The sequence below is a fragment of the Merops nubicus genome, unplaced genomic scaffold, assembly GCF_000691845.1.
Source record: "Merops nubicus isolate BGI_N331 unplaced genomic scaffold, ASM69184v1 scaffold38404, whole genome shotgun sequence".
NCBI classification, from domain to species: domain Eukaryota; kingdom Metazoa; phylum Chordata; class Aves; order Coraciiformes; family Meropidae; genus Merops; species Merops nubicus.
This window is the reverse complement of record NW_008602923.1, coordinates 2,379-2,878: the sequence shown is the minus strand read 5'-3', so window position 1 is coordinate 2,878 and position 500 is coordinate 2,379. Positions and strand designations below refer to the sequence as shown.

The window sequence follows — 500 nt, the reverse complement described above, 5'->3', positions numbered from 1 at the left end:
ACCAGGAGGAGAAACACTGCCGCGTGCTGATCACCCACTGCTCCTTCACCAGGGAGCCCCCGCAAAAGTGCACACGAGCCCTGCAGGGTTGAGGGGTGAGCTCTCGGGGGTACCCCTGCCCATGTGGCGGTGCTGGCAGGGGGGTGCCTGCTCACCGGTTGCGGATGCTGACAGTCCAGGGTGAGTTGCCGGGCTGGCCACCGACAATGCGCCCTTTCCGCTGGAGCCTCTCGTCCCGCCGGCCGCACTGCTCGAATGCCACCGCATCTGCAGGCAGTGTGGGCGTCAGCCAGGGCTGCACTGTTGGCACCCACCTCACGGCACCTGCCTGGCCTCCGCCGGCCCTCACCTGTGTTCTCCAGGATGGAGGGCGTTGTGCTGCCGGCTGCAGAGGGAGAGGAGAGGGTTGCACCTGGGCACGATCTAGGCACCCTGGGGGGAATAAAACCACCCCGGGACGTAGCTGGGGACTCCCTAGCTCTGCAGGAGTGTGGGCAGGG

At 67.0% G+C, this 500-nt stretch overlaps 1 protein-coding gene across 1 annotated transcript in view; it reads right to left on the bottom strand.

The window, feature by feature from the left end:
* Positions 1 to 4: 4 nt before the first annotated feature.
* Positions 5 to 500, bottom strand: part of MST1 (macrophage stimulating 1 (hepatocyte growth factor-like)) — a gene marked incomplete at both ends in the record, with an annotated part of 2,738 nt that continues 2,242 nt past the window's right edge. The window contains 3 exons of the mRNA XM_008938505.1: positions 5 to 80; positions 156 to 267; positions 350 to 402. Of these exons, the coding sequence (XP_008936753.1) occupies positions 5 to 80; positions 156 to 267; positions 350 to 402 (241 nt within the window). The remainder of the gene's footprint in view (positions 81 to 155; positions 268 to 349; positions 403 to 500) is intronic.